Source organism: Chinchilla lanigera, unplaced genomic scaffold, assembly GCF_000276665.1.
Source record: "Chinchilla lanigera isolate Chin_1 unplaced genomic scaffold, ChiLan1.0 scaffold00057, whole genome shotgun sequence".
In the NCBI taxonomy this organism is placed as follows: Eukaryota; Metazoa; Chordata; class Mammalia; order Rodentia; family Chinchillidae; genus Chinchilla; species Chinchilla lanigera.
In genome coordinates, this window is record NW_004955458.1 from 2,138,256 (window position 1) to 2,161,501 (window position 23,246).

General features: G+C 38.6%; 1 protein-coding gene across 1 annotated transcript; it reads left to right on the forward strand.

Annotated features, from left to right (window-relative positions):
- The first annotated feature begins 593 nt into the window (after positions 1-593).
- Positions 594-8,381, forward strand: Neurod4 (neuronal differentiation 4). The gene is made up of 2 exons (XM_005397236.2): positions 594-959; positions 6,677-8,381. The coding sequence occupies exon 2, from the start codon at positions 6,686-6,688 to the stop codon at positions 7,679-7,681; it is 996 nt and encodes a 331-aa protein (XP_005397293.1). The 5' UTR covers positions 594-959; positions 6,677-6,685; the 3' UTR covers positions 7,682-8,381.
- Positions 8,382-23,246: the final 14,865 nt, after the last annotated feature.

The following is a 23,246-nucleotide window of genomic DNA, read 5'->3' on the forward strand; positions in this document are numbered from 1 at the left end:
GGAACATTAAAAGAATGGTTTCATTCATTTGCTTTTTGTTTTAATACATTTCAAATGAACAAAAGATTGAAAGAACAGTACAACAAACATAGCTTTATCTATATTCAAGAGTTTTAAGGGAATATTGTTGAAAAGCTGGAAGAGGGTGATATTTCTTCTTCCCAGCTCTTTCTTTAGAGCTCCAGAGGGGAGAAAGTGCACTAATTCACATGTGTAAAAAACAATCACTTATGCTAGGTTCTCCTCACGTCTCTCTCTCATTTTCTGATTAGTTTCAGAAGTGAGCCAGCAGTTTTATTTGTCCTCAACTCTCTCGCGCAGTCTCTCCTCGGTTTCCTTTCCCCATTCCGCTCTCTTTGCTTCAATCTTTTTAACCACCAAAGTTTACAGTTCTCTTTCTCTTTATCCCTCGACTTCAGCAACTCCTGCAGTTCCCCTTCGACTACTCCACCCCTGTTTAAATAAACACACACACAGTGGCAAAGCAGGACCTGGTGAGAGGGGCCCTTTCCAGTGGGCGTGGCTTTCGCTGGGGGAGGGGAGGAGCTTGTCTATGGGCAGCACCACCCCTCCCTGGTCAGCTGGGAGAGCAATCAAAACTGCTGCAAGTCTGTGGCTCCCGCCAGAGAACAGGAGCTGCCCAGAGACTGTGGTCCTGAAAGCGCCACTCCGGGAGCTAACCAGGCAGGAGAGGTCCTGAAGCAACCAACACCAGTAGGAACAGAGGCAACAGCCCCAAAGCATCTTGGAGGAGAATCAGAACTCCGCGGAGTAGAATAAGCAACATCGAGAAGAACCAGACCCGGAGGAATATCTAAGAGGTAGCTACCGGGTTTAATATGGATCGCTGAAAGCACCTCCTTCTCCCATGATCGGCAGGGCCGGGGGCCTTGGCTTCTCTGACTGTCTTCTAGGACACAAATTTGCAGAGTTCATCCCTGGAACTGCCACTAACTGAGGTGAGCCAGTGGGTGGGATGGTGGTAGTGGGGGCTACTGGAGTTTCTGTGGGAAGTTCCTGTGGATCTAGAAAAGTGGCTGGGGCGAGTAAGACTCTTCTGGGATAAGGGAGGAGGGAGGAGGATTAGCAAACTTGAATGTACAAGAGAAAGTCTTTTAAGAACACTTAAGATAGATACACATTTTATGGAATTCTGTATCATTCCTAATATCTTTCTAAGTTATTTTTATTCTCTTTAAAATAAAGATACACGTTTTAATAATTTTATTAGATTTCACAGCACCTGACATCCAAAGTGAAACTCATAGATACTGTAAATCGTTTTTATTAAATGATGACTACAAATTATCTCTCTATTGCTGTCAAACCCACTATAACATTATATTACTAATGCTGAAAAACACCCAAAAGTGTAACTGCTTTTGCAGAGCAATGCAGCAAGTTGGTTAGAAAACTGACCCAATCCACCACTCTGGTCTCTACCTCATAGGCATAACTAAGGAATGGAAGGGAGAGAGGAGGAGAGAAAATCAAACAAAGAATGGGAAAATATTTTGGAAAGCCATGGCAGAATATTCTCACCACTGCCCCACTTGGTTTACTAAAATTCCTTGAATAATTGGAATGGGACAGGGGAAATGCCTTTTTCTCCTAGTTCTTTCAGATGAGAAATCAGAAGAGATTGTCCAAGTATATTTTTCTCTTTTCTGATTTACACTCACCATTTACCCACCAAAGAAATATATCTAAAAATTATTAATAAATGTACAATGCTGGCCTCACTTTTTGACAAAGGGATCAGAGATGATAAACCCTGAGGGAAAATGGAAGGGTGGAAAAAGTTCCTTATTAAGATTTGAAGCTATGAGGTGCTGGGGATTTCACTCAGCGGCACAGCGCCTGCCTGGCAAGCGCAAGGTGGTGAGTTCGATTCCTGGTACTGGAAAAAAAAAAAAAGATTTGAAGCTACGGAAGCTGGAGCAGGACTTGTGTCTGCTAGATAAAATGTGTATCTTCCTGCATGTTGCATACTTTCTAATAAAAAAGTAGAGTATAATGAGCTGGGTAGGGACAGCACAGAAAAACTTACTGCTTGTTTCCAAGCAGGGTTATTTATGAGCACCGTGATCTGTAGTCTGTCTTTTTTATTTCAGACTGTGCAACTTTGAGTAAATTATTTAGTTTTTCTGGTCCTTAGATTCCTTAGAAACTGAGTTGGACAGTTGTCTTCCTGTTGTATTTAGAGTTATAGGAACAGGTGGTAAAGGTCTACTGTCAGTTTTTAAGGCGAAAGACACTCTCCGGCCTCTACATGCTCATGTGTGAATACCTCTAACACACTTATTTATCATTTAAACTTCTCCAAAGTAAAAATTTAATCAAAGTACAGGAAGAATTCCATGACAGCATCACATGGTTGTAATACCAGGTAACCTTGGCCCTAGTGTAGTGAAAATATTGAACCGTCACACAGCAAATCCTGCTAGAATAGGTTTGTAAATGAAAAAAACGGGAGATATATTTTGACTTAGAATAAATTAAAATTGAAATGTCATTGAAGAAGCCTAAATAAAGAGGAAAATTCTGTCACACTGTTTAGGTAACAAAACCAAGGTCAAAGGCTAAATGAGCTTTATAATATTAGAATGTTTTTGTATGTGTTGGTGGGGGAGGGGCTGGATTCTGCTCCCAGCACCAGGATTCATTGATTTCTGTCATATAGCAGTCTGCTTCCTATATATTTTGAGAGCTAATTTCTTTTCTAGGAATTGAGAACACCTTAAGATGATTTATCATAATACTTTGTGAGATAGTGCTATAGATTTTCCCATATATATTTTCTATAAGACAATTTCTAATCCTAACGTGTGTAAAATAGTTTTACAAAGTAAAACTTCCAAATAAAGTAGAAAACATGAACATATTTGTATTTTGCCCTCAGGATAAACGAATTAAAATAATTTGTGCTCATTGCATAAGTGAGTGATGGGAGAGGTCTTAGTTTAGTGCTTCTTTTAGTACAACTCAGAGACAATTCTGAAATGGTTCACTAACAAGCCAAAAGCTACATTTGACTTAAGTGCCTGTTCTCGAGAGAAGGTAGCTTCTTTTGTCAAAACTCAAAACTTGTGCCATAAACATTTTTAACACTCAAATCTGAAACTGAGTTTTCTATTTTTTCCTTCAACTAACATTTTGATGCCCTAAAAATACTGAGGAAGGAAAAGAGAGAGATTTTTCTTTATCTTTGAAGAGTCTTGGTTTTTACTTCCATTTAGAAGACACTTCATTTTCTTCCTACAGCCTGTCATTTGGGTTTTGTGGGAAAGTTATATTCCCCATATTGATTATCAACGGTAAAATGTCTGAGAGCAATGATTGTCTGTATTCTACCAGATCCTTTGTAAACTCAAAATTTATATAAGTAGCAGTATTTAGCCAAATGTATTCTCCTAATTATAAAACAGTATGAAACTTAAGAAATTAACCTTTCAGAATACAGTGGAAGAGTTCTAATTAATCCAATAGAGGCAGCTGATAGTTTGGTGCCTCACTACTCTGCAGCAAAATAGGACTTTTGGCATTTGGTTTCATTAGGAAGTAGGGAGACTAGGAACATGAGGGGATTTTTTTGAAATGAGTGTTGAAATGGAGCCACTAGTTTTGGCTGACACAAAATCAATCTTAGGCACACTTTATGGTTATGCCTATTCTTGCTCAAACAGCCAGAAAAACTCGTGATGAAATTGAACAACAATTATTTGTAAAATTTATGTGGGATTTATGATATCTGGTATTATTTAGAGTGCTTTTAGTATATGAACTCATTTTTTTGCTTCTAATAATCCTATGAGCTAGAAAAATTACTAATCCTATGTTAAAAAGGAGAAGACTGAGGAAAGTAACGGTGACAAAACTTAAAGTCACATACCTAGTAAGTGGCACAGCTGAAATTTGAACCCAGGGAATTTGTTCTTCTCATGGTTAGCAAAATAACGTAGGTAAAAATGTGTTACCCTTTTTAATTGTTTTGACCAAAGCCAGTTGGTTATTTTCCTTCATGCCTATTAACAATCTAATTGTTATAGAAACTACCAAATATGCTAAGTGTAAAATGTAGTCTATTCTATTCTCCTAATCCCACTTGAAGTGGGTGACTATTGAAAGCTCTTGTAAGAGTTCAGAGGTACAGAGGTAAGGATGATATATAATGCCAAACACCCAAGATAGTGTGGGACTGAGATCCAAAGGCAAGCCAGAAGGCCTTCCTCTCTTTCGTGTTTTTCTCTTCCTTCTTTCTCATCTCTCCATGCATGTAAGTATGGCTCAGAGCATTGATGATAATAGGGATGGGAGAAAGAGGAGAAGGAAAAGGAGGGGGATATAGACAAGAAGAAGGAGAACAAATGAGTGAAAACATTTGGAGAAGAAAGAAATTCTGGAGATGTGAAAGACACACCAGAGTACATCTAAACCAACCTGCCTTTGAAGATCATTCCTGTTGACTTAGTTCCACTGATCTACAGCTGCTAAACTCAAAGTGACTTTCTTCTTATAGCTGGGATGAAATAAAAAAGAAAAAAGAGCCTAAAACCTAGGATTAGAGCCAGAACTGGTTTTATGTGCTTCTTCCCCAGCTCAGCGTCTGTCTTTGCATTTCCATCACGTGAATGACCTGACCCACCGTGACTCTGACCATACAGTGAACACAAGCATTCCCATCTCCCTCAAAGGCTTGCTCTAAGGAACATATGAATTCACGGATGCAAAAGTGCCCTGAAAACTTTAAAATGCTACACAAATGTTATTATAATTGCATAGGGGGCATTAGGTTTCCCAAGCCCACTCAACCTTTTTTGGCCTCAGAGTGCACCTGCCTCTAGAAGATCTGTGTTACTTTTAAAAAAAAACTTAATTAGGTCCTTTAATGTCCCTCTGGATATCTGCCTGAGATAGAAGTGCAGCTCAGCATAGAAGCTCCATCATCCATATTAAAAGTGGGATTTTCTGACTTGGCCTGGGCAGCCAGTTGACCAATAGGTTCCAATGGGTGTTTTCAATAAAGCTGCTTACCCAGGAAGCCTTATTAAGTGAGTAAGTCAACCTGACATGATTTCTGTGCTGATTAACATGAAACCTAGGCTGTTTTCACAATGCAGCAACATTAATTATTTATAGGAGGTAAATGAGGTTACGAGGAAAACAAGCTCCAATTACCAGAAACAAATCAAATCATATATTTATATTTTTAAAAGCTATGTGCTAATCCCTGCATTCATTGATTTGAGGTTCAAGCTTTAAGGATCAAAAAAACTCCATTTATCATGTTCTCCTCTTTCTCATAATCAAAGGCAAGGGAGGGTTTAACATTTTAAAGACTACCTGGTAAACTGGGATGCCCCAGGAGAGCTTATCAGTTACTTTTATTTAGTAAACTATATACCTAAAATTGTTCAATGAGATTCAAAACAATTCAAACTTTTCTATATACAAAAGCAAAAGCTTTACCACTCTTCCTTTCCAACCACAGTCTTGCCTATTTTATGAATAATACAATTTTCACAGAAGCTCCTTATTAAACAGCACTGTGTCTATTTGACAGGTGAAATAGCCTATCTCTGCTTACCTGAAATAGTCCTTTCTTGTGTTTGTGGTTACTACAGTCTTTTTAGTTTAGCATTTGTTCCAGATGTTTCACTTTAACAAAGTACTTTTATAATATTTGTACTGAAGTAGTCTTGGATGGGTTTGTTGAACCCTGGCTTCTATTTCTGGCTGTTTCCTTGGGCGGGTGTGAGATGTATGGAGGATGAAGAGTTCTCACTTTAACATATGGGCAAATTTGATAGATGACTGGTGATAGCACCCCTTCCTCTTCATGACCCTTCCAAGACACCACACCACTAACACCTCTACCACTGCTAGCACCAGACAGCACTTTATTGCAAAACAAAATGCTCTTCCAAGAGTGGTGAGATAAGTATTTGACGGTCAAATGGCATACAAGCCAGTTGTGACCTGAGCATTTCTTGGGGAATGCCTGAAGCCACCAGTTGGCAGTGACAGTGGGAAATATGGACGATTACAAGTTAGGCGAATGTGAAATGCCTCTACATAGAGGCTGAACAGTCCTTTGTAGAGCACATAAAAGTAGTCTGAAAGGTCTTGCTACAGGTTTTCATTCATCTTATGGTATACTTGTACAACAGTTTAGTTATTTAACTGTTTAATATGTACTTTGTTTTGTAATATTTCTAACATATGTGTTGTATAGTTATAAATATTTTAGCAACATCTTTCACTTTCTGAAATTTCTCTATGTTGGTGATGTGTTAAGTTATCCCATCTTACCTATTTCCTTTATTTCATATTTCTGGGGAGAAAGAAAAATATATGTTTGCACCTTTATATATGTATGTTTGTATAAATATCTGTGAAATAAAGAACCTGTGACAAAAAAGAGTTAGGCAGTACCACTGAAATGAATAATCAAATAAATTTGTTTCCTATATGTGATTTTCTTATAATATGGTAAAACTTGAGTATATTGGGCACGCTTTGAACCTTGAGTTAATCATTTAAAATGGAAGACACAGACAACTATGAATAACACCAGTGTAAATTTTGTGCTCTATATGCAGTATAAAAAGAAGATTCAGCATCAAACCAAGCCAGGTATTCACAGGAATTAACTTTTTCTGTTTCCCTTTTCCAGAATCTGGAAATGGCAAAAACATATGTGAAATCCAAGGAGATCGTGGAGCTGGTCAACACGCAGCCCTTTGTGGATAAAGGTCTGAGCTCTCAAAATGAGGTGAAGGGCGAGGAGAGAAGGCCAGGTGCTTATGGGGTGCTTGGAAGCTTGACTGAAGAACATGATAGTATTGAAGAGGAAGAGGAGGAGGAGGAAGATGGGGAAAAACCTAAGAGAAGAGGTCCCAAGAAAAAGAAGATGACCAAAGCTCGGCTTGAGAGATTCAGGGCTCGGAGAGTCAAGGCGAATGCTAGAGAAAGGACCCGGATGCACGGCCTGAACGATGCCCTAGACAACCTCAGGAGGGTCATGCCGTGTTACTCTAAAACCCAGAAGCTTTCCAAGATAGAGACGCTTAGACTGGCTAGGAACTACATCTGGGCTTTGTCTGAAGTCCTAGAGACTGGCCAGACACCCGAAGGGAAGGGTTTTGTGGAGATGCTCTGTAAAGGACTCTCTCAGCCTACAAGCAACCTGGTGGCTGGATGCCTCCAGCTGGGCCCACAGTCTATCCTCCTGGAGAAGCATGAGGAAAAGTCTCAGATTTGTGATTCTACTGTCTCTGTCCACAACTTCAATTATCAGTCTCCAGGGCTCCCTAGCCCTCCTTATGGCCATATGGAAACACATCTTCTTCATCTCAAGTCTCCAGCATTCAAGAGTCTGGGAGAGTCCTCATTTGGGAGCCATCCCCCTGACTGCAGTACGCCCCCTTATGAAGGCCCACTCACCCCACCTCTGAGCATCAGTGGGAACTTCTCCCTGAAGCAAGATGGTTCTCCAGACTTGGAAAAGTCCTACAGCTTCATGTCACATTACCCCTCTGCAAGTCTAAGCTCAGGGCATGTGCATTCAACTCCCTTTCAGGCTGGTAACTCCCGCTATGATATTCCCATAGACATGTCCTATGATTCCTATCCTCACCATGGTATTGGGACCCAACTGAACACGATCTTCACTGATTAGGGCAGTAACATCTGCATTTCAGAGAATGATGTGGAGACAGTCCTCAGAATTCAAGTGACTGAGCTGAAGATGCAAAGACTTTAAATGAATGCTATGGATATATATCGAACAATAATCTGAGTCCATTTAGGATCTCTGACACCTGTCCTCATCTTTTGTCATTGATTTCTCACATTATATTGACTCCTTTAGAGTTCTCACGTGAAATTACTTGATGACATACAACTATATGGTAATAGAAGACCTAGGCCCTCTTACGGTGGTGCCAAAAACTCGTTGAGTGATCTCTGCCAAATAATTCTTCACTTACTGGTGATACGAAGCAGTTGTTTTAAGTTCAGATAATTTTGACAGACCTTCTTGGTTCTGGAATTATATAACTTTGGTGAGAACTCTTATAAAAGCTTTTTAAAACTGGCAAAATGGAAGCAATATTCAGAAATGAATGGTATGCATGAAATGATCAAATGGAGGTGCCAAAGGGAGCACAAGGGCACGTCTGCTGGTGCACAGAGCGCGAAGTTCATTTGAACTTGGTGACAAGACTTCTTTGTATCTATCTAAAAATAGCTTCTAGAAGCTGAAATTCTAACTTGGTTGTCACTGTGAATAGATTAGTTTTATTTCTCATTGGACTAGAAATTGAAAATATCTTTCTTAGCAATTTGAAAACCACAAGAGGACATCATGTCTACTTTATTCTTATAATATTTCAAAAGCACTTTTCTTAGTAGTAGAGGTAGGGTAACAAAATCATTGACATCTCAGACTTCTATGACCAATGGAACATGGAGGAGTCATTTGGATCATTTCATGGCCTTCACAACCACGAGGCTCTGGAAATTCCGACAATGTTCTGGTGCTGCTACTGGAATCAGCACAAAACCCAGGTTTACATTATAGAGCAATAAAATGGCGGTTGGCTACACTAACTACCAGTTCAGGGACTCTCTGTGGTTCATACTCATGCATAGGAAAACCACTGGCAAGATGAATTTCATTTGGTTACAGTAAAGATTATTAAAATCACTGGCCTCTGTCTATACCAGGTCCTATTTTCAGAAGCATAACACCAATCAACTTAGTGATTAAGCTTGAATTTTTCTAACATATGCAATTACTTATCTCTCTCACCACTAATTGTTACCTATTCCTCACTTCTAAGATACAATGTTATTATACTTTGCAGGTAACGTTTCAAGTGGTGAAACTTAGGGGCTCAGAAACAAAGTCTAAGGTCAGTGAATGCTTTTATCAATCTCTATCTTCACCACAGGTTTAGCCCAATCTGCTGGAAGTGTATTGTTCTTTATGTAACTTCTCTTTTCTTTATATTAACACTAATTTTATTGAGTTTATCATTTACCCAGGAAATAAAATCTGAGGAATTTTAGTTCTGTTCAATCTGCCAGGACAGTTAACTTAGGTTCAAGCCAAGAATGTGGTAATAGTAGATCAGGTCCTGCTCCTGCCTGAGACAGTACATTTAGCAATGCAGGTACACCAACAGGGCCAATAAATAAAACTGATAAGACAGATTAGTATGTCATTTTCTACAGCTTAGTTAGCTCCTAAAATCTGCCAAACTTATGTGTACCTTATATTTTGATCTTTCCTATTTATTTCCTGTAGAATAAACTATCTTATGTCCTTTTTTTTGCAGCACTTACTTTGTTGTATTTTGCACCCTTGGTTTGTAAACCCATTTGAAAGTAGTTTTGTAGAGAGATCATAAACTCCATCACCCACCAATGTAACTCCACTCATCATGATCTGCCCTTGTAAGATGATTTATAAAGCCATCCTATCTGCTTTCTTAACATATGCTGGTACTTACCTTCATAGGGGGATATTGGAGATTTTATTCTTAAAACTAGCATTTTCTGGCATTTGTAGATAATACATGTTATCTGAGTTATTTATTAGATACTATTTATTTAATTTATTTCTCCTTTCCTTTTATGTAAATTCTTTGGGTTACCTACACATTCTCACAACCTCACCCTCCCCAAAAGCTTCATTTAGAGAGAAGCTCATAATTTTGCTAGAAGTACTGAGTTTTGGAGTGAAGGAAAGAAAGGAATTTGGTTCATGATTGATTGTAATTATTTGGGTGGCTGTTCAAACATTGTTTTTAGATGCTCTTCCCTTCACACTGAGATGAGTAAAGTGGTTTTTATTTGTTGTTTTTGAAACATATTGTTTATGCCTTTGGAGAGTATATAGTACTCATGAATCAGGCCTCTCCGGAATTGTGCAGGGAGATTTTTAAAATTGAATTAAAAGTTAGTAATGCAGTATGCTTGGGAAGATTCTACGCTTCAAATCAGAGCAGTTTCATTGTTCTGTGGACTTTTTCAGATAAAACAAAGCAATGGCTTAAATCTTTTGTTGAAATCGTGACTGGTTTCCCTCCCCTTTTTAGCAGAAATAAAGCTGTGTTTTATTAGACACTGTGTTGTGTTGCTGGTTTTTAAGGCTTTCTTCACTCTCCTTTATTCATTTTCTTGGGCGCCATGATCTGCAAGCAGCAGGACACAAGGCAGCCTATCCGGGGGATTTACACGTTCCGTGTTGAAGCTGATCTTCGAAAGGTCTAAGAAGCTGAAAGTCTGGAAGCACAAGTCTCTGCTTCTTATACAATAAGCCATAGAATCTGTGGCTGAGAACAACAGTAATAACAAAAGTTTAAAAATAAAGCTTATAAAAGCAATGTGTAGGGTTATGAGTAGTCTAAGTTATCACACCAGAGAGAAGCATGACGGGAAGAAGGCGTATTATCTACACCATAAGCGAGTCTACTAGCTTTTCAAAAAAAATCATGAACTATGTTTTCTTGTGACTACTTTTTAGCATCTCTTCTCTTAAATTTTTTGTAGGTTTTTTTCTAGTTAAAATATTCCAGATTCTTTTCTTATATGCATAAAATATCAATTTAAAGAAATAATAATGACAATGATAATGAGTATAAACACACAAAGTTGGTTAATCAAGGAAAGGACTTGGCTTAAAATTTTTCAGAAGCAAAAACTATAGAAAGTCATCTTCTCACACCTATCTCCCGTCTGGTATGCATGCTCTGCAACTTGAAACTAAGAAAACATTTAATTTTTTAGTTATCAGAGATATTTTATGCACACATAAACCAGTATTAGGTGCATTTTTCAACATACTGGGATATATTATGCGCTCCCTTTTCAGCAAATGACAGTATAATAATACATGTCTACACATTCCTTTTTAAACTATTTAAGCACATATCCTGGTGTATTTTCATATTTAATAAAGTTTCTTAACTCCATTGTAATTGATTAGCTTTCTGCATTAAATACTATAACATGAGATTAAATGATGTAAATTATATTTTTCCAATCTTTTCTAATACTGAATGATTACATACACATCATTTGAAACTTATTAAGAGGGCCTACTTTGCAAAGAATGTTTCAAAGAGACAAAAGGTAAATAGATAACAGCAACTCTATCTTTTAGTTATTGGTTGTGTTCTATGTAATGTCACTTTTCTAAGTGACTTATGTATATTAATTTAGTACTGAAGTCACTCTTCTAAGGCAGTCACTGTTATTCCCATTTTGGAGATTAGGCAGCTGAGAGACAATAATATGTCTAAACTCTCAGTGAAGAGTGGAGCCAGAATTTGAAGTAGTTTGTTTATCTAAAAGTTGTAACTACTTTTTCAGTGCTTACATGTTTAGTAGGCACAAGAGGATGTCATATGTACACGATGCTGAAGCTGGTGAAGGTAGAGTGAATCTGAGAGAAAACTCACTTTCTTTTGACAAAGCTTGATTTTTTTAAAATTAGACTTTGCCTATGCAGACTGTATAAATGTACACCATATCCCAGATCAGTACCCTGTTGCTCCCGGAGCCCATCTTTCAGATGGAATAAATCCGTTTCATGCTTTCATCTTTAGAGTTTAGGAAAAGCATTTCAGTAAGGAATCATAATATAAAAAAATCTACCAACATAAAACCATCCTAAGTTTAAGTTTATTTTCTTCAGTCTATATACTTTTAGAGAATAGTTTGGTGTAGTAATTACACCATCAACCTTAGGATCAAATAAGTGATATTTGTGATATGCAGCTTACTGGCTGAATCTTGAACTGATTAACTTGTAAAGTCTCAATTTTTTCAAATTCAAAATAACGGTAACAGAAATGCCTTCTTTATAGGGTTCATTAATTGAGATAGAACACCCCAAATACTTAGCAAGTATTTCATAAGTGTTACTTATTACCATTTATGTTACTATTCATTATTTTCTGTTACATTCATCATAACTTTTCTCTTTGCCTCCAGTATAGATTGGGATCTTAGAAAGTTCATAGAATTTTAGTTATTATGGTTGAGTCAAATAGGACTTGAAATTTGAAGCTAACTAGCTGTGTAGCCCTGGAAAAGTTGTTTAGCCTCTATTTCAATTTCATTCTTTATAAGAAAGATATACAATAGTACCAAAGCTATGGAACTAATATAAGAATTAAAATTATAATGTCAACAAGGTGTTTTAGTCAATTTGGGGGAAAGGGTAAGCATTTTATTGTCATTATTTTTGATGCAGTGGGGAGTAGAATGAGAACAGATGAGGTAATTGAGCACCAGAGGACAGATGATCCTTTGAATTTACACACTGAATTGTTGGGTGGACCCAACATCAAAATCAGACTTTTTGATTAGAACTGCACATATTGATATGTCCTATTTTCCAACTCATCATATTCCTTTAATTTGAAATTTTCAACAGCAAATTACTAAATGTTGGAAATAAGCATATTGCATTTTGCTTTCTTTTCTAGAAATTGGTGTAGAGCTCAGAGAAGCCTTGTAGTGATATTTTTACTGTCATTTGAGCTACAACTATATAGAAAAAGAATACTCTTACCTCACAAGTACATGATACCTGCTCTCAATTCAATTTTACAAATAGTTATTGAGCATTTCTTTGGTGCTAAGCACTAAGATAAATGCTGGGAATACAAAAAATATGTGAACAGGTATTACAGTCTGACATGACTATAAATGAATACTGCACATTTACATGTTTGTCACTCAGTATTGGCAGCAAAATTAGGCAAGTAGCTTGCATGTTACACATCTTACTTGAGGGGAGAAAACTGGAACTCAGACATTTACTGATTTGCATGTCAAGCTATTAGCTTGGAATGAAGGCATAGACTATATGATTCTAATATTATTTTGAGTGTTTGTTTTTTATCAGTAAATTCCTACTCCTCGTGTTTAAGTTAAACACATTTTCTGAGATGAGACTAATAAATTATTGTAACAATTTTGGATACTTACAAGTGGACTAACTTTGGTTAATTACTGTAAATTAATTACTTTACTAAATATGAACTGAAGCAAATTATAGAAAACAATACCTTCTTTCCTCTTATGATGACCCCTCTCTGCTTCCTGCTTGTCATGCCATGAGCTGTTTCTCCTTTCCCATGCCTCTCTGCCATGCCACCCTGTCTTGGAGTTACCCAACTACTGACTGAAACCTCTATAAACTGTGAGCCAAAATAAACCTCTTCTTAAAAAAATAGCTCAAGGAAAGAAAGAAAAAATTGCTGTGGATTTGGTATCTTGTTAAGTGTAAATCATCAAGTTAAATTCTTTACCTTGAGTTAAAACAAGTAGAAGACACAGACAAAGCAAACCATTGAAGCAGGTTCAAGATATCAGAAAAACTCAGGTAGAAATGTGCAAATAGATACAAAAGCATGAGAAGCCATGTAAATCTCTGAGATTCTGCTTTTTTATCTATAAAGTAAGATGCTGTGCCAGTAGATACCTAAATTTTTCTCATTTTAATATTTTAATAGTTTTCCAAGCAGCTATTGCTCACTTTCTCTCTGACAGAGCAGCGAATACATATACTTTGCAAAAATGCGTGAACGAGGGAACAAAAGATGCTATAAGGTACAAAATAGGATTTCATAACATTAAAAGTTAGGTGGTATTTGGATGCCTTCTGTGGTTTACCATGGCTGATCAGCTATCTTAGAGTGCTTCCCTTTGGCCATCAATTTAGAAGGCAATTTTTTAGGCAGTGAGCTTACTCTTTAGCAACATGTTTGAGAATTAAAAGGCTCACAGTCTGCACTTAGCTAAAATAAATTTATTGGTGATCAAATGCAGAAATTATACAACTTCTACAATGGTGCAGTTGACGTTTTCCTTCTCTCAGTAAGAAAGTATAGGAAGATGTTGAATACGTGTTTATTTGATCGCAAACAGTGTTAAGTTTTCAGATACCCATGTGAATAATCTATGTTGAGGATTATTGAGAAATATTTCATGGGAAGCTTGTTTCTCCATGTCAGCTGAGACATGTTGATTTTTGTGTGTAGGCACGTGTATTAATGAATGAGTATTTGGACAAACATGAGGGTATGTATGAGTGTTTATTTTTGTGTATGTGTACATTTGAAAATATGTGTATTTAAACACACATTTGGTATATGTTCAACACATACACATGCATCTCTCTACGTACACACATTCACAGGTATATATTTGAATGCACTCTAGAGTCAAGTGGAAATACTGTTTGGCTCATGTAACTTTTGGCAAGTTTATAGGCATTAACTACCTGAACCAGCAAGCTAGGAACTGTAAAAGAAGGTGGAGGAAGGAGTGGGAAGGAAATAGGAGAGGGGTCTAGATTTTCCTTTTGGGCTGGACCTGGGGAGAGCTAGCTGATGATGGCAAGCATTCTTCCTTGTCTAAGTGTATTCTCTCTCATCTGAGAGCTGGCCTCTGAGCTCAAGCAGATCCAGGGCAGGCAGGCACGTGGCTGGCCCACTGAGGGCCAGGAACAGCCGCAAGCTGCTGGGGGGGCTCCTGGAGCAGACTATCCCCTGGCTCCTGCCCACCCCACTGCTGCCAGCCGGCAGCTTCCCTCCTGCCAGACCCTTGGGCATGCTGATGGGAATGGCACAATTACCTAATCCCTGCCCAGGGAGATCTAGGACACATGCAGACAGATGGAGGACCAGGGGGATTCAGAGCTGTTTAGTATTGGCAGAGAAAAGGAGACAAACCTGGGAGCAGTGGATCAGTTTTGCAAGGAGATCCTGAAATCTCCTTTACTCTAAGCAGCTCCTGTGTAAGCTTCTCCTCACTTGAATAGAGGCTCCCGAAGAAAGTACCTAGACCTTCCCGTAGTTGCTGGTAAAGAACTTGAGAAGGACACTGGTTCTCAGTGTCTGGGATTCCATAAAGGAAAGAAAGTTAAAAGGGGTATGGAGAAAATCATAATTAGGGAGAGTCAGAGCTCCAGAGAAACTCATACAGAGAGGATAAAATAGTCAGAGAGACAGAGATGAGAGCAGCTTACACAGGAATTTAGCACATCACCTTTACACGTTCCTTACCCTCACCTATGTGTTCTTTCCCTCTCTGCCACTGTCTTGCTTCAGGCCTTCAAGTTCGGTTTGGATTCATGCCACGATGTTCTTGTAAACTTCCAATCTTTCTTCACCCAGTGTCTCCTTTTTCTTACAAATCCATCCTGATTGTGTATCTTCAAGTAAATAAAAAATCACATCATTTCTTTGGGTAAAAAAAATTGCATTGGTTCTCCTATCACTACCGAATAAAGTCCAGACTTACCAGCCTAGTATTTAACTATCTCTACCACAACCAATCCAGGTCTACATTTTCCAGTATGTCCCTCACTTGCATCAGAAGTCACTCGTCCTTTCCACCTGTCCTTCTGTGCCATTCCACACATAGCTTTGTATTTACTCCAGCATTACTGTTCTCCCTATCAGCACAAAGTGAAATTGGTGCTTGTCCCTGCCTTGGAAGTGCTTTCTTCTCTGTCTTCACTTACCAGAACTGTATAATCCTTTAAGACAAAGATGAAACTCTTCCCCACTGGAACCTCTGCTGACTATCCCTGTAATCATTATTTTTCCTTCTTCTTTTGCAGTTTAGGGCACCATGATGATTGATACTAAGAATTAAGTTGCTATTTCTGTCTGTGTCTTCTACTCGTTTCTAAGTTCCTGGGGAAGAATGTATTTTATGCACTTACTATATCGACAGCTTCCAGTACAATCTTATGCATACAATAAAGGAGAGATAAAACAATTTGGGGGCACTTAAATATGTGCTGGGTATTGTGATGTTAACCTTATCTTTCAACATGGTTATATAACTCCAGGATAAATGTTATTTTATTTTCTGATTTAGAGAAGATCACAAATTTCTGATAATGCCTGACTATGCTCCACTCATAAGAAGAGGTTAATGAGAATTCTTACCTCGGGTTGTTTGTCAGAATGATTTTTGTGTAGATGATAACGCAGAGTGAAATACAAAGGAAGTTGTTGAAGGACAGAATTTTAGAAATGAAACCAGAGAAACAAAGATAAACCAGCACCAAGGCTGAGGAAGACTAGAAGAACAAAATCAAGGTAAGATACAAGGATTGTTGGTGCAACTTCTCCAATTAGGAAATCTCGGGCACTTTTAGATATTATTCTAGAGGCCCGGGGTTCTTCCTAGCAGTTGGTGGGAGGAAGTAAGGTCTACATCAAGATACTGCCCCTATGTGTCTCAAGAGATGTGTGTTTTGATTCTTGCTGGACAAACCCTGGGCACCACTACACTCTGCACTGAGTTTTCGTAAGAATAGTCCCTTATTGTCTGTCTTCAGGACAACAGAAAATCACCAAAATGGTTCTTTTGGAAGAACACCAAAGGCTAGACTGTTCTTAATTTATCCCATTCATCAGGAGATTTATGTTGTAATGTGAACCTTCCATTTGGTCACTAGCTATGTCTTCTTTCACGACATGACACAACAAGCAAAACATTGTTTACTGATGACGTAGTTGAGTGAAATTCTTGCAGCTCCAGAAGTCTTAGGATTTGTTTTGAGCTTGTGTCTCCAGCACAGTTTGTGGAAATACTGTTTGCCACATATTATCCTGACTATGGCAAGTTTCATAATCTCCTGAAACTTCAAAATCTTTATCTGAGACACGATGATAGTAATGTCTTGTTGGATTTTTGGTGACATTAAACATAACTGACACAGTACATTAGTATGCAGCCTTGTACATTATTGTTTGATGGTTGGTAGTTATTATCACCTTCTTTGTAACCACAGTTTTTATTCTCTTCCTCCTTACTATCACTTACGTGGCTTTAGTGGGCGAGATCTCCATCATGCCTGATTGATGGAGAAACTAATACTGAGGGAGAATGATAAGAAAAGGTGACCTACGAGATACAGGCAATATTGGATAATGACTAAACCATCAGAAGGAATTACTGAATTGCAGTCTGGAGTGTGTGACTCAGCTGGAGACTGGATACAAAATGTCCCTAAGCAGAAGTGTCGGGGACAGACAGGGGGCAGCTGATACTGTGCCCACAGTTGGCATAGCCCAACAAGATTTTCAAGGATAAATGAAAAAAAAAAAAAATCAGTCCTGAGAGGGAGCACCGCTGAACCATGTTGCCCTGTTTCTGAACAGCAGCTGCAAGCAGGGCTAGCAGCTGCAGCTGTTCTTAGAAGCCTGGATTCCCAGGGAAAGTGGGCATCAGGCGAAGCAGCAGGGAGGGAAAGGCAAGCATGGGGTAATGCCATGGCTTCCCAGGATGGGAGATTCCGCTGCACAGAAATAAGGGAATGGAGAAAGGGGGAGGTGTGAGAGACAGTAAGGAGAGGGTGTTCTGAATGTGAAATGACGCTCCCTGTTGAAAGCTTGCCTAGGGAGATGTAAAGAGACCTGGCTTGGAGATCAGGACCTTTTTAACCATTTATGCTCTTAGATTGCTGCATAAACATGGGCAGATAATTTTTACAGCTAATGCTAATTAAATGCTAATTAGGGACTGCACAATGTTCTTAATCTTTTCCATACACAAATCATGTAATTCTCACTACATTATGAGATCTACATGAGTACTGCCTACATTTTACAAATGGAAGTCTCTGACACGGAGGGGTAAAGCCGTTCTACCAGGTCGCTTACCGAGCAAGTGTCAGAGCTGGTATTTAACTGGAACTAGGACTCTGGGGCCTATCTTTCTTGTAGCATGTTTTAAATTTTTTTTTCTTTTTTTTTTTTCCGGTACCGGGAATCAAACTCATGACCTCGCGCTTGCCAGGCAGGCACTGTGCCTCTGAACTAAACCCCCAGCCCCTAAAATTTTTTAAACTGATGTTATAATTTTATATATTTTTAGGGTAGAATGTGATATTTTAATATGTATATACAATGGGTAATAATCTGATCAGGTAACTGGCATAACCGTCTCTGCAAATATTTGTCATTTCTTTGCTTTGGGAACATTCAAAATCCTCTTTACTAGGTACTTTGGAATATGTAATTAATTGTTGTCAAACCCAGTTACCTTAAGGTGCTGTAAAGTGTTAAAAGCAATTCCCTCCTATCCAACTACATTCTTGTCTCCATTAGCCATTGTTTCTGCCTCCCTTTTCTCTCCATCCTTTGTGCCTCTGATAGCCATTAGTCTCCTGTTTAATTCCATGAGGTCATTTTTTCAGCTTCTATGGATAAATGAATTATGTAGTATTTGTTTTTTTCCCATTTCACTTAACATACTGTCTCCCAGTTTCATTCATGGTGCCACAAATGGCAGGATTTCTTTCTTTTCGTGGCTTAGTAGTATTCCCTTGAGTGTATGTCCCACATTTTCTTTATCTATTCGTCTATCCCTGGATACTTTGGTTAATTTCATATCTTAACTGTGTTAAACAGTGCTGCTGGGAGTGTAGATGTCTTTTTGACTCATTGGTTTCATTTCCTTTGGGTATAAAACCAGTAGTGGGCTTGCTGGATATGGTGGTTTTAGTTAATTTTTTGAGGAATTCCAATACTGCTTTCCATATTGGCTATACAAATTACATTTCTACTGAAAGTGGATTGTCTGTCTTTTTGATAATAACTGTTTTAGTTAGGGTGAGGCTGTGCCTGCATTTTTATCCTTCATTCTCATCCAGAGCTGGCCAATAGAACTTCCTGTGCTGATGGAAATGTTGTGTAACATTTGAGGGCTTGAAAATTGGCTAAGACTCCCTAGGAGCTAAATATTTGATCTTATGTAATTGTAATTAATTTAAATTTAAATAGCCTCACATGACTAGAGATGATCTAATGCATCAAACAGCTTTATACTTCCTAAAGAGACAGATCTCTTTACCTCTATGGAGGTCACTTGTTAGTTTTTTTCCATCCAAAAAATTTACATTATATTCTTGGATGATAAATATGTGAAAATATTTCTCCAATTCCTCTTTGCCTACTCATATGAATACTATTATTCAAGCATGATTTCCTTGACTACTGAGTGTGGACATTCCTCAGAATCTGTCATTGCAGAGGAACCTGTCAAGAGCATAGACTCTTCAATGAGGAGGCAATGTGCGTCTCTGGACTTTTGGTGGAAATATCTAAGGAAATTGCTAGATTTAGACATCAGAGGGAAACTAGCGCATCTAGCCTACTGTATGCAAGCAACCGTTTTTCTTCTGTCACAATCAGTTCTATTCCCACTAAGCTATCCTTCTCTCACACAGCACCTCCCTCATCCTTTAAATCTCAATCCATGGGGGACCACCTTTTGCTGTCTATTTAAGTTTTTAACTGATTTTCTGAAAATGTCTTCTCCAAGCCAGTTTTGCTGCACTGCATGTCTATTTTCTATTCATCAGAGGTGGATAGGGACAAAGAAACATTTTTTCTATTCCAAACATATCGCTGAAGGTGATCTCTACTATGACCCATCAGACACCAGGCAGGTGCTAGTTCCTACCAACACATGGGAAACAATTGTTCTTTATATAATTCTCCAACTAGAATTTTATTTTGAGCTTTGAGATGCCCTGAATTACATTTGTGGTAACAGCCTAGGCCCTGGAAGCTCTGAGCCCATACTGGACCAGTGTTTTTCTAGTTGATTCTCACTAACCTACTTTCTTTCACAGATGACCTACCAGCTACCCTGCCTTCCCTGCTTTTGTGCCCGTTGAATTTGTACTCAGATTTCAAGCTGCAGCCCAAACATCACTTGCTCTGGGAAGCCTCTTTGATCCTGCTCCTAACCCTTGCATCTCCAAGGCTGGGTGAAGTTTCCTTACTTCAAAATCTAATATGATTTTTTCCCCTCATACTTCTATCAGAGCATTTAACTCATTCTGCTGGGATACTGTGTTTCTGAATCTGTTTCTCCAGGAAGCTTTTAGCTCATCAATAGGCAGGAGATAAATTAAGGGGTTGCTGTCCCTTGCACCTTGCAAAGAGCTTGATATATGGCAAGAGTTAAATAAATATTCATTGAAGGGACGGAGAATAAATGACCGAGCTGGACAAGATCAGACTCACGTGACAGAGCAGATCAGTAGTACTGACAGACACACCCAAGGTCAGGAACAAAAGAGCCTGTTCTCTGGCTAACCTGACATTTTCTCTTCTGAGCAGAATAATCAAGGATAGACTCTCTCCTCTTCATTCTCTGACATCCCCATAAAAATCTGGTTATTCTAATTTTATCTCCACATGTGCCTCCCCACCAAATTCTGCACAGCTCCAAAACACTTGGCTTCCTTTCCCTCTGTCCCAATTGTTCCTCTTTCTATAGCATTGGAATCTCATTGTCCTCCCTGCCCTATTCCCTCCTGACCTCCCAACCACTCATTGTTAGGTGGTAGGAGGACCCGGGTGACAGCTGGGCCCCAGCAGGGCAGGCCTGACATCCCCAGGGCATCCCTGGCAGGTGCTGGACTACTCGACAGCAGGGCTTGATATCACCACCCTCTTCTTTCCACAGGCCCCCTGCCCCCTCCCACAGCTCCAAGTCCCTCTCTCAGGGGCTGCTGGGGGCTGCGTGATTAGCATGACTGGGTACAGCCTTAATCAAAGAAAATAATTTGATCTTTTCTTTGGGATACCGGCATTCTTATGCTTCTTTTTCAGTCATACCCTGTGTGTGCTATTAACTTGAGCAGCCTTAAGAGCAAAATTTAAACCCTTCACATGTTTATGCAGCCATTCAAAGCTGAAGTCCATGAGACAGCCTCTGTTTATTCCAGTATCTCTGCTGCCTACTGGGATCCCTTTAATACTATGAATATGTCTCTGCCACAGCATGGGCCTCCTTTTGCCTCATTGCTTCACAGATCACTGTTCAACATGTAGAATCTGAATACTGTGCATCAGCTATGTGCCAGTGCCAGTTCAGGAAATGAACTTCACACTTTCACAGTTTGCTTATTGTGATAACTTTGTGAAGGACTATTATCCCCACTTTACAGATTAGAAAACAGACTCGCAGCTTACTCCCTGCCTGAAGTTACACAGCTGGCAGGTGGCAGAGCCCAGACTGATTTTTTTTCTACATTTGTTATTAGTGAACATTAGTTATACTGACTAATGAGCTTTATTTGGGCAGATGTATACACGCACATAAAGTACTTTAATCGTCTCTTCTCTCATTATCTACCTTGCTCCATCCAGCCCAGCAGTTTCACTTTTTGGGGGATTCCAATGTGCACAGTGTATTTTGGTCATATTCATGTCCCTTAACACTCACACTTTCTGTCCCTCACACTCGCTTCTCTTCCTTTCCTCTTGTCTAATAACAGCCTCCCTTCTACTCTCTTGTCAAACTCTCTTTCAGATTTCACACAGAGAGAACATATGATATTAGTCTTTCTGTGTCAGGGCTATTTTCCTCACCATAATGATCTTCCGATCTAGGCACTACTTTAGAAATGACAAACTTTCTTTTTTTTAATGCCTGCTCTGTTAGAAGAGTAACTGGCAAAGATTTTCTCTCATTCTGTAGCTGTCTCTTCACTCTGTTGGCCATTTCCCTCATTGTGCAGAGACATTTTAATTTGGTGTAGTCCCATTTGTCAGTTCTTGCTTTTATTGCTTGTGTCATTGAAGTATTCAAGAAGTCAGCCTGTGCCTATAACTTCAACAGTTTCCCTTGTGTTTTCTTTTAGCAGTTTCCACGGTCTCTGATTCATTTTGAATTGATTTTTTACAGGATGAGAAATAAGAATCTAGTTTCAATCTTCTGTAAGTGGATATCCAACTTTTCCAGCACCATTTATTAAAAAGCCTATCTGTTCTCCAGTGTATATTTTTGGCTCCTTTGTCCAGAATCAGATGGCTGTAGTTGTGTGAGTCTGTTTTTATGTCCTTTGTTTGATTTATTTGTGATTTCATTTGTTTATTTGTCTATTTTCATGCCAGTATCATACTGTTTTTATTACTATCGCTTTGTAGTATAATCTGAAATCAAGGACTATGATGCCTCCAGCCTTGGTCTTGTTGCTTAGGATTGCTTGTCTATTTTGGGTCTTTTCCATGTGAACTTTAGGATTGCTTTTTCTACTTCTATAAAGAATAAAGAATGTGGGGGCTGGGGATTTAGCTCAGTGGCAAAAGTGCCTGCCTGGCAAGCACAAGGTAGTGAGTTTGGTTCCCGGTACCGGAGAAAAACCAAAAAAAAAAAAAAAAAGAATGTGGTATTGGTCAACTTTCATGTTACTGGGCACATACTCAACATCCACAACTTAAGGAAGAAAAGCCTAAGCTTTAACTTAGCTCATAGCTTGGGGAATTTGTTGATAGCCAGCTGGATCCAAAGCAGGAATATAGCAATGGTTCTTGTTCATGGTGACACCCGGGGAGCAGAGCAGGAGAACTGCCCCAGAGGACAATAAATGGGGGATCTTATATAGCACCTGAGGTCCTGCCTCCTCTACCCACCCAGATACACCAAGAAATGAGATCTACTAATGTACTAGGTGTTTTTCAAACCAGTGAAGTTGCCATATCAGGATAATACCAATGTCATTGGTGTTATGATGGGGATTGAGCAGAATCTGTAGACAACTTTTGGTAGTATGGCCATTTTAACAATATCAATTCTGGCAGGTCATGAACATGGGAGAACCTTCTATCTTCTGGTTGGTGTCTTCTTTAATTTCTTTCTTCAATGTTATGAAATTTTTATTGTAGAGGTCTTTCACCTCTTCAGGTAGTGATCCCTAGGCATTTCACCTTTCTAAAAAGTTACTGTGAATGGAATTGTTTTCCTGATTTCTTTCTCAGTTAGTCCATTATAGGTGTGTGTAAAAGCCACTGGTTTTTTTTAATGTTGATTTTATATTCTACCACATTGCTGAATTTGTTTATCAGCTCTAAAAATCATTTGGTGGAATCCTTAGAATGATATGTGGGATATATAGGTGTCTGGGATGTATAGGATTATATCATCTGCAAACAAGGATAAATTGACTTCTTTTCCTATTTATATCCATTTTATTGTTTCTCTTGCTTAGTTCCATTAACTAAAATTTTAAGAACTGTATAGAATATGAGTGGTGAGAAGGGAAATCCTTTCCTCATTCTTGATTTTAGTGGAAATATTTCCAGTTTTTCCCCATTCAGAATAATGCTGGCTGTGGGTCTGTCATATATAGATTTTACTCTATTGAGGAATGATCCTTAAATACTTAGTTTCTTCTGGGATTTTAT